The 14,600-nt window shown below is 45.1% G+C and overlaps 1 protein-coding gene across 2 annotated transcripts in view; it reads left to right on the top strand.

Annotated features, from left to right (window-relative positions):
• RB1 (RB transcriptional corepressor 1) overlaps positions 1–14,600 on the top strand; it is a 168,075-nt gene that overhangs the window by 35,136 nt on the left and 118,339 nt on the right. For both annotated transcript variants that reach the window (XM_066586021.1, XM_066586015.1), the window contains exons 13-15: positions 471–587; positions 3,668–3,724; positions 5,271–5,302. In XM_066586021.1, coding sequence (XP_066442118.1) covers positions 471–587; positions 3,668–3,724; positions 5,271–5,302 — 206 coding nt within the window. The remainder of the gene's footprint in view (positions 1–470; positions 588–3,667; positions 3,725–5,270; positions 5,303–14,600) is intronic.

Here is a 14,600-nt window from a genome sequence, read left to right as displayed (position 1 = left end):
GTCTGATGCCCCGTCCTCTGCCGCTGAAGTCAGGTGACTGCTGCGGCGCGTAAGAGACTGCAGTGTCATTGTCCCGAACCAGGAATTCAGAAGGCAATGCTGTGGTCTCTGATTGGCTGCAGCGGTCACCTAACTTCCAGTTGTAGAGGACATAGATAAGGCAGTGGAGACTATCAGCTAAGTTCCCAGGGGCCGAAGACTGATAAGTATGTGGTCTTTCTTTTTATTTTATCACCTGCGCGTGGTTGTTAACATTTTTTTCCCCACACAACCCGTTTTAATGTGCAATTACATTTTGCAGCAGAATTAAATATTTGTCTTTACTGTGAAAGTCACAGCAAAAAAACTTGATTCTTGCCTTAAGTGTAATCACAGTGAAGTAATCTAATAAACCTGAACTCCACAAAAGTTCTCATACAACTGCAGTTCTCCAGCCAGCAATACTTTAATTACATTTTTATTCATTACAGAAATGCACACTAAATCCGAGGACGGCGATTACTGAGAGAGTGGAACGTTTGGGTCTAGTGTTTAAAGAAAGGTTTGCAGATGCAGTTGGACAAGCCTTTGCAGAAATTGGATACCAGGTAATGTACTTATTTAGAAGTATTAAGATGTTGATGATCTATCTTTAGAATAGATCATCAATATCAGATTTGTGGCAGTCCGCCTCTCGAGTTTCCCCCTGATTAACTGTCTGAATGCCGCAGTCACTTCAAGCATACTCCAGCACACTCCTTTTCATAGCAGCTTGAATGTGACTGAGTTTCTCTCAGGCCACTTGGCCGATTCACCATGATGTCACAGACATGAAAAGAGGCTGCGCCGCTCACCCGATCTGATATTAATGACCTGTCCTCAGGATAAGTCATCTATCTTAATCCCTCACAACCCCTTTAACCCCTTCAGTGGCAGATTTATTATTACCATGTCATGCCTCACAGGGCAGTTTTTTTTAAAAATGAGTCAACAATGCAATTTAATCTTGCAATATTTGAAAGTACTGTACTACTTTAATAGTTGGTATTATGGCAGGGACCCCCCCCCCCCCCCCCCGGGCTTGCTGCGCTGAGTATAAGGCAAAAACACCGGAAGACTTCAGATGACAGCTCAGTGCTCTGCATATTTCCGCACTAGAGCTGTCCATGGTTAATCTTCCGGGGTTTAACTGCATGGTTAGTGCAGCAAACCCCAGAGATTTTCCGGGTGTGCCATTAAAGGGTCAAATGACAAACAAAGATTGCGCTTAAAAACAAAATTAATGTTTCCCATTAAGCATCTGATAAGACCTAAAATGATACAGCGCCCTTATTGGATCAGGGTTGAATTGTTTAATTTGGTTAAACAGACAAACTCTGCTTCTATAATACACTTCCTCACAGAGAACATGTCGCACCATGACGATGACGCTCAAAACACAGTTTAAGTTCTCAGCAATTGATATTAAATTGAAACAACGCCATGTCTCCCATGGCCCAATAAACATGAAGGAGCTCAGTGAATGGCTGCTCTAGCCTGTGACGACATCCCATCACAGGGGACACTAGCGGTTGCCACACCAGAGTTATTGTGGAGCCAGGAGAGGCGAGTATAGCACCTCTGTTATTAATTTTACATGGGGAGCATGTTTATAGAAAAATTAAATAACTGTGAAAACTCCTTTTAAGAATGTCAGCACCAGGGTGGTGTTGGCTCATGCTACTCAGCCCCCTGAATCTAATCTAGCACAGTAAATTGGCTTTAAGGATAACGTTTTGTCCCTGCCATATCTGCACTCCGCCTGGATCTAGTGAGCAATTGTTGCTTATTTGAAAGCACAGGAGCGACTATCACGCTCAACAGTCATCACGTATAAAAGGGCCCTAAGCTGTCCGTCTAGACTGACTGACAGATCTCAAATTGAGACTTTTAACACAGTTTTTCACAGCATGCAGAGCAGCGGTTTTCAGCTTTTTTGTGAATGTTTGCCTGTATTTTTACTGCATGTTTTGTGTAGTAACAATGCAGGCAAAGCAAGCTGATGTCACCAATTTTTTTTTTTGCACTCCCGGTGGCATAGTAAGCAGCGTTAAAGCTGTTAAACTGCATTTTACGGTTTTTTTATTTTTTTTATTTTAACACACTCCATTCATTTCAATGGGTGAATTAGGGTGTCAAAAACACCCTGCAGCACTGTAAAATAGAAAATGCTGCGTTCGTTTTAGTGCACTCTCGAAGCACTGCACTAAAATGCTTGTCTGAGAGGCCCAGTTGAAATGAAGAGCGGCTTAGTGCTGTAAAAAACGCCTCTGTGAGAGAGGTCTTGGGCCTCATGTCCACGGCGCGCGTAGATTTTTCATGCGGCTTTCTGCAGCGGATGCACTGCAAGTCATCATTAAACTTATTTTTTATTGCTTGCAGGAGATCGCGGATTGCGGGTTGTTGTTTTTTTTTTTTCTACGCAGATGCACTGCGTATCACCCGCTTGGGACAAAATCTGTAACCCCACCTCCCAGCCTTTTTCCCACCACCTTAATTGAATTTAACCTTCAAATCTGTAGTGAATCCGTTAATGTATTTGCCAATGCACTGCGGATCGTAAGCTCCCATACAGATAAATGGAACACATCTGCAGTAAAACTGAGCATGCTGCAATTTATTATCCGCACGTGGCATACGCAAATCAAATAAAAACAGATCCGCAAGTGTTAAATGGGCGGCTTGATTTGCCATCTCGCGTGCGGATTACACAAATCAAATCTGCCCATGAACATTAGGCCTTATGATTGCTTTACATTATACAACTATTGACTGAAAAATCACTCAGGCGAGCAATTTCTCAGTATTGTTTATACTGGACAACTAAGGTACCTGACAGGGTACTGAGTGAGAAATCGTTCATTAGTCTCTTTGTTTCAATTCACTGCAAATGAAGTGAGTGACTCTCGCTCGGTGCAATTGGTGAATATAAGTGGGTAGCTGGAAGAGATCTGTGCCCACTCCGCCTCCATTTACTGAGCGACTATCACTCCTGTGTGATTGCCAGCCCAAAATACACGCATTTGAAGGGAATTAAGTTTTTACAATGAAATCCACGATAAACCTCTAACAGTGCTGCTAATCCTTATCACTAAATAGTTTAGCAATACATGCTCCGGTACCTTTACAATTTGTTTATTAAGTTTTCCCACATTGTATTAAAATGAGATTAGGAGACTCAAATATTTCCTTCCGCTCCTTGCCAGGCACGCCTCTGGTCTTCATTGGCATGCATATGGATTTCCCTTCTTCTCCGTAATCCTGCAAAGGTGCCGAACTATATGGATTTTTAGTGCTGAGAGGGGAATTCCCCCACCCCCTTCCCCCATCCTTTTAGAATTTTAATCTATCTGTTCCTTGCAAAACTAGTGGGTAGCAGTCATTTCACTGCTGGCTTTTCATCCTGATATGAATTCGTCCATTGAGAAACTTCTACATCTACAGGGAACAGTCTGATTGCCATTAGGGAGTCGGGAAGGAATTTTTCCCCCAAAAGGGCTAATTGGCTTCTGGCCTTGGGTTTTTTTGCCTTCCTCTGGATCAACACAGGAGGATAGACAGGCTGGACTAGATGGACAATGTCTTCATTCGGCCTTACATACTATGTTACTATGTTACATTCTACTTACATGTTTTTACTCTGTTACAGAGATACATGCTTGGCGTACGTTTGCACTATCGGGTCATGGAGTCTATGTTGAAATCAGTAAGTGTTAATTATAAGTTAATTTTGAGGTCCATCTTGCCATAAATAGATTATTCGTCATGCTCCATTGTTGAATAGCTATTTACTGTATTTTAGTTGCTGGCTTGTCCTTTACATCTAGGAGAAAGACAATGTGGGAACATTATGCCTTTTCAATCGAAAATAAGGTCTAGGGATGACTGAGCATGATGGAGTGGTTATATCCGAAACTGCTCTACTTCCTGTAATGTCAGACAGTGGTGCTTTGTCCGACATGGACACTTATCAAGCCCCAGTTACACGCAACGATTATCGCTCAAACAATGTCTTTTGAGCGATAATCGTTGCGTGTAAATGCTACCATCTGTTGCTTTTTGGGCGAATTTTGATTTTTAGTTGAGTTTAAAATTCATCGTTCGCTGGAGAGTTGATAGCAGTGACCGCACGCTGTGATTCTCCACGGGAGCGCTGATCACATTGTATTCATCTACAGTCCCTTGGGAGAACAAAGGGGCTGAATACAGATAACAGATCACCTGCTGTTTTCTGCACACAGCTCAGGGAGGGTCGTTTACATGCAAATAAAGCTAATAAGCTACTAATGGGCATTAATGCCCATTAGCAGATTATGCAAAATGATCGCTCAAACTGTCAATCATCCTCTCTTTTGAACAAATTATGAGTGATCATCTTTGCATGTAAATGGGGCTTTAAAGACTATTGTGAAGGATATCGTCTAGTCTGCAGAGCCTTTTTCTTACCTACTTTGGCTCATACTATTAGTGATAAGGGACATATATAAGGGTTCGTTTGAACGAGTGAGTGACGTCGCCGCAAACTCATTCGCACTCGTGCAGCCTGATTTAGACGGGCAGATACATTGTTGGCATATTCAAACTAGAATTGCTCAGAATCGCCCCATCCCCGCATAAGTGGATGAGAGGAACTGAATGATTGCTGTTTGAAATAAACGAATGAGCCAACAATGGTTTTTACTCCTGCATAACTAGAATGGCGAACGAAACGCGAATAATTTTCATTCGTCGTTAGTTGTTGGTTCACGTTTAGACCGAACAATTATCGTTCATTTTCGCTCGTTTGAGCAATAACTTTTCTGTCTAAAAGCGCCTTATACTTTCTACTAGAGTTGCTGCCTGATCGCTTACATTTGGCTACAGGACGGTAACCGTACATTGTGTCTATCCAGCTTCCTGTAACTGGCATGAGATGCCCTGGTTGCTGGCGACGGTGTGTTTTGACATGTCTGTCATGTAACAGTAAAATCCCCCAAAGGTTCGCCCTGGTTGCCTGCCTATGACCGCCTTTATATTAGGGTCACACATGCTTTGTTAGGAATGATCTCACAAAGGAAATTCCTTCAAACAAATGTGAGTTGACTTATCTGATGGTCAGAACTCGTTTCCTGTTTTCTGCTTAATAATACTGCGAGTTATGCTTTGAACAGTTTCCTTCAGTGCCCGAGTATACAAGTCCCATATTGGTAATATTTTTATTTACAGTTCATACTGCTTTATTGCATTATTTTGTCTTTTTTTTTGCTTTTCAGGAACAAGAGCGCTTGTCTGTACAAAACTTCAGGTTTGTTCTTCAAAGGTTTAATTCCAACAAAGTATGTTTAGATTGCAGGGGATTTGTAGAAGTAGTTGTGCAAAACCTTAAGGGAATGTCTAGTTTTCATAACGAGCCGTCTGCTTCCTGCCCCCTGTATCTGTCAGCACTGCTTTCCCTGCTGTTTTCCTGTTGTATTACAGTACAAAGTAGTAAACAGAGTCCACTTGGCATGGCAATGTTTGTCTTGCCCACAACTACTTGGCATGGTAATGTTTGTCTTGCCCACAACTACTTGGCATGGTAATGTTTGTCTTGCCCACAACTACTTGGCATGGCAATGTTTGTCTTGCCCAGGACTACAATGGAGGTTTTACATGTTGATAGAAATGTACAGCTAGCTCTGCTGATGGAATCCTGCATGGGTGGGGGGGGGGGGGGGCATTTTTTTTGTACAAGTTCATCTTTATGTTTCTAAGCAGACCCTAGAATTTTTAATTCCTTAGGAGTCCCAAAAAATGTTTCCAATATTTATATTAAATATTAGTTGCATTTGTTCTAAACAAATTCCTAGTTTATATTTCTCGATACTTTGTGTATTGAAAATGAAGTTAAGAAATGATGAAACATAACCCATCTGATATCAATGTCCAAGTCAGAAAGTTGTGACAAGGCCTCAGGTCAAAATAGATCAGCTAAGGCCGCCTGCACATGAACAGGTCGGATTTCGCAAGATGATTTCCGCCACAGAAGACCCGCGATTCATCACGGAAACTAATTGTTTACCAACGATTGTGGATGTGATCGGTTTTCTGCACGGATCTACATGCATGCACAGTGTACATCCTTCCGGATCGTATGCACGTGATTACGTCGGAAAGTTGCCCAACCCCCTGGAAAAAAAACACCTTCTATACAAAAGGTTAATGCCCATTCTCTTGTGCTTCTGTGGTGGTTAGAGCTTAGAACCGCTTACAGAACGGCATACTGCTCTCTTGGCTTGGGAGAGCAATGAACCTGCCCATATCCAATACGCTGTATACTGCAATGGTCAATGGTGTGCCCTTCTCTGAAAAAAATCTGTGCAGTACTGTCTTTTCCCCGCATTTCTGCTTCCTTTAATTCATTTCATGTGGTCTCTTAGCAACCTGCGAACTATCTGTATACAAATCCACGCCCATCTGCAATGTAACTGCCATATGATCGCTCGAAAAAAATTGCAATTCGCATCCGCATGTCTGCTTGAAGCTGTGGAACTTAAAGGGGTTGTCCCGCGCCGAAACGGGTTTTTTTTTTTTTCAACCCCCCCCCGTTCGGCGCGAGACAACCCCGATGCAGGGACGTACAGAAAGCTTACCGGAGCGCTTACCTTAATCCCCGCGCTCCGGTGACTTCTATACTTACCTGTGAAGATGGCCGCCGGAATCCTCTTCTTCCGTGGACCGCAGCTCTTCTGTGCGGTCCATTGCCGATTCCAGCCTCCTGATTGGCTGGAATCGGCACGTGACGGGGCGGAGCTACACGGAGCCGGCATCCTGCACGAAAGGCTCCATAGAAGAGAACAGAAGACCAGGACTGCGCAAGCGCGGCTAATTTGGCCATCGGAGGGCGAAAATTAGTCGGCACCATGGAGACGAGGACGCCAGCAACGGAGCAGGTAAGTAAAATACTTTTTATAACTTCTGTATGGCTCATAATTAATGCACAATGTATATTACAAAGTGCATTAATATGGCCATACAGAAGTGTATAGACCCACTTGCTGCCGCGGGACAACCCCTTTAATGCTTTCCAATGGGTGAATATTACAGCGGATCATCTACACGGGTGCCAATCGCGGTTTCCGCACTTCAAATCCGTTTGTGTGTAGGCGGCCTAAAGGGGATATGTTATGAGAAAATAATGTAGTGTGTTTTTTTTTTTTTTTTTTTTTTTGTCATGTCATTATCTATATGAAAGTTAAATTTTGAAATCTTGCAGTTTTCAAACTGGCCACTGGCCTCACGATAGTCTGGCACGTTTTAGAAGTCATCTCATTATCATTACAGACAATAATACAGTCGAAAAGTAAAGGGGCATTTAGACAAAAGATGATCTCTCAAAAGAGGGCTTTTAAGTTAACATTTTGCATAATCTACTAATTGGTACTAATGTCTATTAGTACCAATTAGTAGCAAGTGAACTGCTAAATTTATTCAGAGGACCACCCGCTGTTCTCTGAATAAATTCTTTGTTCTGCCGCACTAATTACAGCTGAGACAATGTCATCAGCTGTTATCAGCAATCCCCGGGCAGAACACGGCGTGTACGAATTTTGAGCCGAACTGAAATCCATCTATCAGCAGAAAACTGAAAGATGGGCACATTTAGTCGCAACGGTTATCGCTCAACGATGGCGTTTGAGCGATAATCGTTGTCTAAATGGGCCTTAAGGCTAGGTTCACATCTACGCAAGTGAGAGCAGTGCTAGATACAAAAATGTATTTTTAATCCTGTCTCCTGTTCCAGTAATTTGTTGGTGCCTCTGCTAGTGAGTTGTATATTGTGAGCAGTGCTAGATCCATCAGCAACAGTGCCTGATCTACCATGATGACTTGTTGTGACGTCATCTTCTACCTTCCACTACACGATGACTGCTGCACACGTCACAGAGCATGCCTAGAACATTCTCCCATAGAAGTCAATGAAGCTTTCCAGATGATGTGTTCCTACAGTCCAGGTGGTTGCTGTAAAGCTTAACTGCTTTTAACAGTAGTTCAAGGGGTTGTTCAGTTACTGGCCAACGTTGTCTCTATGGGTCCTGCTGTGCTAAAATAAGAAAAGGAGCTGTACCTACCCATCCTCAGACCCCATGATCCAGCATTGCAGCCCCACCATGGTCACCGCGTTTGTTGAGGAGATTGACGTCATTGGCTGTCATCTGACTTACATCCCGGGTGCCATGATAGCAGGAGTTTGAACCGATGTTGCTGTAGCCTCTTATTGGCTGTAGCAGTCATGTGATATCTGGTGACGTCATCCTACACCAGAAACGCCAGGCCCACGGCAGCGCTGGATCGTAGGGGCTGAAGACAGGCAAGTACAGCTTCTTTTAGCACAGCTGGACTCATATAGACAAGGTCGTCTTGGTAAATGGACAACCCCTTTCAGGCAAGATGGCTAATCGTAATCGTGTAAATAAAATATATAACGACCTACAGTCAGAAAATTAAAATCGATTATTAAAAATCTGTATCAGTATTTCGTTTTTATTTGAAAAATATAAATGCACTTTTTATTATTAACCCCGATGGGTAGTACAGACAATTTTGAAGACATCAAGAAGCCTCATAATGTAGATGGCACTATTATAGCTAAACTGCATCAAAGTCCTTTATTCATCAAAGGAGTTTATTGAACTTTGAGCAAACCAAATCTACTTGTTGAACTGGTAATACATTGATTTCCACTGTACAAACAGCCGTGACTATAGCTAGGCCTGAACAATGACCCACTGGGACTCCTAGAACCCAATTTGGCTTAGATGGGAAAAAAATGCCCAGGTTAGTTATTCTAATTTTTTTTTAAACAAACTTATTACAAGTTATTCTTGCATATATATGTAGCTACTTAAGTGATCAATATACATAAAATGTACTATGTTTTAGCAAGTCTGCCAATGAAAATGCATTGTACTATGCCTAGATTTTAAGGACTTCTTCCTGAACTTAATATCTATCTGCGTTTGTAAAGCCCCATTTAAAGATTGACAGTTTTAGTGATCATTTTGCATAAAGTGTTAATGGACACTAATGTCCATTAGCACTTTATCAACTTCATGTGCATGTAAAAAGGGCATCCTGGAGTTGTTTGCAGAGCACAGCATGTGGTCTGAGCTCTGCACATAGCTCCATTGTTCTTGCATGGGCTGTCGGCTGAATATAATGGAATCAACCGCTTCGGTGCAGAACACAGCAAGCAGTCCCTGTTATCTCTCTCTGGCTGAACAATGGATTTCCCTTCGTCATCATGACAGCATACACCTGGAGGTTGCTCACCTGCTGACCTGATGGGACAGGAAGAGGCAGACCATAAAAAGCACCTCCCCTCCACCAAACACCAGTGTTTTTCCTGTCCCTTCAGGACAGCAACGGCAGAGCTCCAGCGACGCTGTCCCATGCCGGAGGAGGACTTACCGGCGAAGCGGCGGCGTTTTTCTTCGGGCAGCCCCGGCAACCCCAGTGGGAAGGACCCCATCTAGGCGCTTTCCGGGGACTGCGTGGGCCGGGGTCCAAGTACGGGCTGCCGGCACCACTGCGGCCGTCATTTCAGGCTGCGGCCGCCATCTCCGGTGGGCCTGGGTCCAAGGACGGACTTTCCGGCGCCACCGCGGTCGCCAACCAGGCGGCGACCGCCATCTCTGGGTCCCGGCTGTAGCAGGCGGAACACAAGGAAGGAGTGTGACGCCAGATGCTCCGCAAGAGGGCGTGGCCTCGATGGAGCGCACAAAGGGGGCGTGGCCTGGTGTTTTGTTTTTTTCACGATAGGAATCGATTCTAAGGACAGGAATGGATCCCACAAGCGCAGGATGTCGGCCAAGAGAGGACCCAGAGAATCTCCAAACTGTAAGTGGTCCTGTGGGCCAACCTACAGACACCTGCACTACACTTCCCTTACTAACAGAGCTCTCCCTTGTCACGTACGACAGGGATACTCAAAAACCTAGGGAGGCTAGGAGGAGAAGTAAAAAGCGTCCTGTATGCTTACAAAACTTCATGACTCCTATTCTAAAACATTATGCGCTTCCTGCTCAGCGAAAATTCTGCAGGAAGAAAAATCTTCCCCCATGTCTGAAATCCAGTCAGTTGTCCGGGAAGAAACAGTCCTACCTCTCGGACCTCCAACCAGGGCCCTTAGGGGTCACAAGAGGGTCTGCTCCAGCAGTGTTAGAGTCCGACTCTGACATGGCAGTAGAATTCAATCTTGTAGATCTTGGAAGTGTCGCAGGGGGAGAAAAAATATCTCGTTTGGGGAAAAAAAAAAAAAAAACGCTAAAAACCTTGCACTGTGCAGGACGTCATGTTGCGAGTCTGCTTCCACAACGTAAATCTACATTCCCTGTAAACGCCACACTTAACCCCTTGAGTGGCAGGTTTCCTACCACCCTGTCGTGCCCACCAGGGCAGGTTTTTTAAAATGGTCTAATCATTGAATTTCAACTAGTTTTGCAGTTGCGTCTCAAGAGCCATAACTTTTTCATTTTTCCATTGACATGGCCATATGAGGGCTTGTTTTTTGCGGGACAAGTTGTGATTTTTTAAACAGGGGGGAGGAAAAAAAGAAATGGGGAAAAAAGAAAAAAGGGGCCATGTCATTAAGGGGTTAAATAATGTATTAACTTCCTTCTCTGGGTCATTACGACGCACATGGATACCACATGTGTGATTGTATTTTTGATTTTTTACAAAGTAAAGGGAGACAAGTGTTTTTTTTATTTTTATAATAATTTTTTTACTTTTTTTTTTTTTTTAATTTTTTTTTTTTTTTGTCCTTTTAGGGGACTTCCACAGGGACCCATCAGGACCCCTGATCACATTCCAGGGGTCCGATGGTGACAGCCCTTTACATGCTGCAGTGACAGCCCTTTACATGCTGCAGTCACATAGACTGCAGCATGTAAAGGGTTAACACAGCAGAGATCGGAGGTTTTCTCTGATCTCTGCTGTAAGAGCTAGTACCTAGCTGTCCTCTGACAGCTAACAACCAGCTCTCCCTGCCACAGAGACCATCGGCTTGCTTCTGACAAGCCGATGGTCTCTATGGCAACCTGTAAACAAAGCAGGACATTGCCGACATGTCGGCAATATCTTCTGCTGGTTTTTCAAAGCCCTTGCTTTGTTCTCTGTGGGACTGTGCAGGCAGAGCACACTGTCACAGCTTGTGGCATTGTGCTCTGCAGCTCCCATAGTGATACATAGCCCGGAAATCTTCCAGGCTATGTCGCTATGAGCAGTGGAGCTCGTCACGGAACTTTTCCGGGCGTGCCACTCAAGGGGTTAAACCATTGATCCTTAATGATTGGAATTGTATGGATCAAGCTCCCTTAATTTCTAAAAGAATTTTAAGAGTGTCCTTTATTGGCAGACAATGAAGTGGCTATCCTTGAGGAGACTCCATCTGAGGATACGTCCCGCTCAAAGGCAACAAAGTAGACATGACCATGCGTAAGGCTTGGTCCACGTCCAGCTTCATTATAAAGCTAATACTGCGGCCACCTTGGTGGCTCGCTCTACTGCGGTTTGACTAGGTCAGCTTCTACAGTCTGCTTCGGATCTCAGGCAGCCCTATCCAACACGAGCATCTCTTCTGCCAGCCCCGGTTGCCCCAGTGGGAAGTACCTCATCCGGGAGCTAACCGGAGACTGCGTGGGCCTGGGTCCAAGGACGGGCTTTCCGGCACCACTGCGGCAGTCATTCAGGGGTAAAGTAGTGGTCAAGAAGACATAACCTCCAAAGATAGGTTGTGTAACCTACCCGTTCGGGGCGGCTAGTCATCAGACCCCGCAAAAGCGCCTTAATTCCATGTCCCTCCTCTATAACATAAGTGGGGAATGGAAAGACCGGAGGAAGCGGTAAGGGTCTTACTGTTGTCCCTCAACCTGCATCTTCATGCCCGCAGAAGATTAGTTCACTTCTGCACTAGTTGGAGAAACATAGCTACTGACGGCGCCTACCACATGCTGGGAAACGATCCTAATGACAGGAATCGATCCCACAAGCGCAGGCCTGGTGACGGAGGGGTACAAGATTTGAGCTAGTACCCCGCCCTCCAAATTGATTCTTTTTAACCTCGGACTGTGTGGGCCTGGGTCCAAGTACGGGCTTCCGGTTCTACCGTGACCGTCATCCCGGCACCAACCCTAGAGCAGGCTCTTCTTAAGGGTGAACAAATCTTGCTGGATATCGGTGCAGTTATCCCCATCCCTAAGACGGAATGGGGGAAAGGGTTTTACTCCCCTCTCTTTCTGAACCAGATGGCTCCCACCGATGGAGACGATCAGAACCGCAACCCCCCTGATTGGTAGGGATAGCGTTATGGCTACGATTGACATAAAGGATGAGTATTATCACATCCCCAATTATGACAACTCGCAAAAAGTTCCTAAATTTGCGCTGAGAATGGCGCCTTCCCTTTGGAATCTCCTCTGCTTCACGGAGCTTTTCCAAAGGGGTGATTGGAATGGTAGCCTTTCTGCACAATCGCGGGATTATCATCATCCCCCATCTGAAAGGGGGCATAGCTCAGTAGATGGTTTCCGGCTGGTGGCAGATCCCCTCACTATTCTGAGGTCATACTGGGGGTCCACGCTTCAGCTGTCTAAGGGTCTGAGCTGGATCAGTAATGATTTGAAATCCAACATGGATCCGGACACCAGGAAAAAATTCCTAGGAGTCATTTTGGATTTTCGTCTCCAATGTTCATCCCTTCCTCCTCTAAGGAAACAGCTCATTCTAGAGAATGTTCTGCTCTCTATAAAAAATCTACAGTTTCAATAAGAGGCGATGCGGATCCTGGGGCTAATGACTTCATGCATTGGAGTGGTTCCCTGGGCCCAATTCCACAGCCGTGATCTTCAGACACTTATCCTCCAGAATGGGGACAAGTCAGTCCTCACTTGACAGGACAATCCCTATTTCCACTAGGGCTAGATCCTCACTCCGCTGACGGTTGTCCTCAGACAACCTTTTAATGGGGTAACTGATAACTGATGCGATAACTGATGCCAGCGCAAAAGGGTGAGGCGTCACCTTTGAAGGTGGCCATATACAGGGTACTTAAGACCCTCATGAGAGATCCAGGTTATCTAACGTTAGAGAACGTAATGGGGTTTGGGAAACCCGACGTAGCCTGCAAACTGTTTAGGGATGAAGCATGTGAGGATTTTTTTTACGATAACATGATGGCAGTGCCACTCGTTCGCCACCAGGGTTCCACCGGGAATCCTCTACTTCAGCATTTGGCGAGAAGGTTCCTTCAATGGGCGGAACTCACAACTAAGTAACTGTCGGCCTTCCGTATAAAAGGGGCCGAGAATTCAGTCGCGGGCTTTCTAAGCAGGAAGAAAGTAGACGCAGGAGAGTGGGGACTCCATCCCGAAGTGTCTAACCTACTCGGGACAAATAGGGGGCACCCAAAATAGTTTTGTTTGCGTAAAGCGCAAATACCAATTGCCGTCTTCTCTTTTCCCGAGACTCGGAGAAACAAGCCTTAGGCACGGGCGCCCCCTCTCACCCCTGGGTTTGGGACTTAGCTTGCGCTTTTTCCCCTTTACCCCTGATTCCGCTACCCCTAAGAAATTACTGCGGCCAGGGCTGTCAGTAACGTTAGTAGCGCCTTATTGGCCCAAAAGACCTTGGTTTCCTCTTCTGAGATCTGTCAGTGGGAGAGCCTCTCCATCTTCCGTCAGGACTGGACCTATTGCTGCAGGGTCCTCTCCTCTACCCGGAGGTTCACAAGTTCAGGCTTACAGTCTGGATCTTGAACGGGTAAAATTCTTAGAAGAGGGTTTATCATCTAACGGGGTTTCCACTATGTGCGAGAGCCTTATGCCCTCGACGGAAAAGATTTATCCCAAAGTCGGGAAAAAATTCTCAGAATGGATGGGTCAGGACATCCAATCAGACATTCGTAAAAATTTTAAATTTCGTCCAGGCAGGCCCGTATAAAGGGTTGAGTCCAGATTCCCTCAAAGCCCAAGTAGTGGCTTTGAGGGCATTCTTTGATCTCACGCTTGCTGAGCACAAGGGGATCAGGAAATTTCCTAGAAGAGCGAGCAGATTGCATCCATTCATAAAGCTGATGGTGCGGCCCCCCCCCCCGGGATCTGACTATAGTCCTTCAGGCCTTCTGCGATTTTCCCCCGTTTGAACCTATTAGAAACCTATCCATCGCCTTGCTGACGTACAAGGTAGCCCACCTTGTGGCAGTTATGTCGGCTATGTGCGTGGGTGAAATTCAGGCACTTTCGCAAAGGGCCCCATATATGACTATGCACCCTGATGAGATCGTATTCTCCTTAGACCCTTCCCTCCAACCCAAAGTCTTGTCAGACTTCCACGGAGGCCAGCCAATAGTCATTCCAGCCTTTGTCTAAATTTTAAAAAACGAAAAGGAGCAGAGGCTCCATAATCTTGACGTTAAAAGAGCTGCACTAGTGTACCTTGAGGCAACGGAAAGTTGCAGAAAGACTGACTAACTTTCGTTCAGTCTCAGGGGCAGGCCAAAGGGAAGGCTACTTCTAAAGATTCAATAGCCAGGTGGCTCAGAAGAGCCATCCAGGTGGCTCAGA

This window comes from Eleutherodactylus coqui, chromosome 1, assembly GCF_035609145.1.
Source record: "Eleutherodactylus coqui strain aEleCoq1 chromosome 1, aEleCoq1.hap1, whole genome shotgun sequence".
Taxonomy (NCBI): domain Eukaryota; kingdom Metazoa; phylum Chordata; class Amphibia; order Anura; family Eleutherodactylidae; genus Eleutherodactylus; species Eleutherodactylus coqui.
This window is presented reverse-complemented; position numbering and strand designations above follow the sequence as displayed.